Source organism: Photinus pyralis, unplaced genomic scaffold (genome assembly GCF_008802855.1).
Source record: "Photinus pyralis isolate 1611_PpyrPB1 unplaced genomic scaffold, Ppyr1.3 Ppyr1.4_LG4, whole genome shotgun sequence".
Taxonomy (NCBI): Eukaryota; Metazoa; Arthropoda; class Insecta; order Coleoptera; family Lampyridae; genus Photinus; species Photinus pyralis.
This window is the reverse complement of record NW_022170511.1, coordinates 12,882,405-12,884,196: the sequence shown is the minus strand read 5'-3', so window position 1 is coordinate 12,884,196 and position 1,792 is coordinate 12,882,405. Positions and strand designations below refer to the sequence as shown.

The following is a 1,792-nucleotide window of genomic DNA, read 5'->3' as shown; positions in this document are numbered from 1 at the left end:
ATGTAGGTACCTATAGAGCAAAGTTATGTAAGTACCTGTGCGGGTACAGTCCAATTGGAAGTTTTATCAAGTATTATCGAACTGATACCTACAAAAACCAAAAAACTTTACCTAATAACACGTTAAAGTGTTTACAGAAGGCACCTTTCCTCGATTAAAGTAGATAGTGTTGCGTAGCTCTAATGTGGGTGTGGGTTTTATTCGCTTGCTTAATATTGATTGCAGCATTCCTCATTCTACTAAGATTTATAAAAGTGAGCACGAAATGGAATCGAAGTCCAGTTTGTTTAGTTGGAAAAACTGCAATTGTAACCGGCGCCAACTGCGGTGAGTGTACAATCGTTTCCAATTCAGCTTTTAACAACACTCACTTGGGTAGGAATTGGATTTTACACCGCTCAGGATTTAGCAACAAGAGGTGCAAGGGTCATACTAGCGTGCAGAAGTAAGGCGAGAGCGGAGGAGGCGCGACGACAAATTATACAGGCGACTCACAACCAAAACGTCCATGTGAGAATAGTTGATTTTGCTTCACTAAAATCCGTTAGAGAATTTGCTAAGGAAATAAATAGTTCGGAGGAGAGATTAGACATTTTGGTAAATAATGCTGGAGCAATTATTTTTGAAGATGATATTACCGAAGACGGTTTGAGTAGATCCATGCAAGTAAATCACTTTGGACAATTTTTACTCACAGTATTGCTGATAGGTAGGCATTTTTCTAGTTATCCAGTTATCTATAGTACCGACTTTGAACATAATAGGTGGCTACACGGGTGGGCGCTAGGGTGGGTGTTATTATCCCAGTGAAAGAGATTTAGTGATAATTTCCCTAGTCTAGGAATAATATCCCCAATCGTTATGAGCGATATCTTAAGACTTACGCCATCTATATGCGGTGCTCTTGTCCCTTTAAATCTCACTGTGCTAGGAATTACAACATAAAATCACAGATTTAAATCTGTGATAAAATGTGAAATGATAGATTGAACATTGTGCCATAAAAAATCGATTGCTGTATTAACGTTTATTTTAGATTTACTGAAAAAGTCCAAGCCCAGTAGAATTGTGCACGTTTCATCGTCATCGGTCAGTCACGGTCAAATTCATCTTGATAATTTGAATTATTTTTCAAATTCTCGAATCGCAAGACTTACGTTCTCTAACTATGGACAGTCGAAACTTTGTAATCTATCTACTACTAATGAATTGGCGAAACGTCTAAGAGGTAGTGGAATTACCGTCAATTCTTTAGATCCAGGTGCTGTTCAAACGGAAATTACTCGTGATCTCAACATCATCACTCAAAAGCTCTATCAATATTTGGCATCCTTTTTTAAAGTAAGGAGTGATGCATTACAGCATGGCGTTGGTAGACTAAACGTGTAAAATTTTAGAACAGCGAGGAAGGCGCGCAGACCTCAATCTATCTTGCGACCTCTGATGACGTGCAGGATGTTACAGGAAAGTACTTCTATAACTGTGCACTTTCTGAAATGCCAAGCACTGCTATAGACTCCAGTGTCAACAGGAAAGTTTGGGAGAAAAGTGCAGAATTGGTGCAACTACCGAAAAAGGAGAGCACCCTTTAATCGTAATTTGTATTTTTAAAAAAGTAAAGTAATAGGTAATTGTGTTTTTGTTATATTTGTTACGCCACTGGCCCTGCTTGTGCGCAAGCCAGGAAGGAGGAGGGAAAAATGTCAAGGGTAGCACTCGTAAAAGTTCATGTAGCGTCGTATTTAACTATTTGTATTTGTTTGAAGAATTAAATATATTATAATAAAAACTA

General features: G+C 38.1%; 1 protein-coding gene across 1 annotated transcript; it reads left to right on the top strand.

The window, feature by feature from the left end:
- Nucleotides 1-47: 47 nt before the first annotated feature.
- LOC116168893 (retinol dehydrogenase 11-like) lies at nucleotides 48-1,792 on the top strand. Its single transcript, XM_031484895.1, has 4 exons — nucleotides 48-327; nucleotides 380-709; nucleotides 1,037-1,341; nucleotides 1,398-1,792. Exons 1-4 carry the CDS (start codon nucleotides 183-185, stop codon nucleotides 1,590-1,592), a joined length of 975 nt encoding a protein of 324 aa, XP_031340755.1. The 5' UTR covers nucleotides 48-182; the 3' UTR covers nucleotides 1,593-1,792.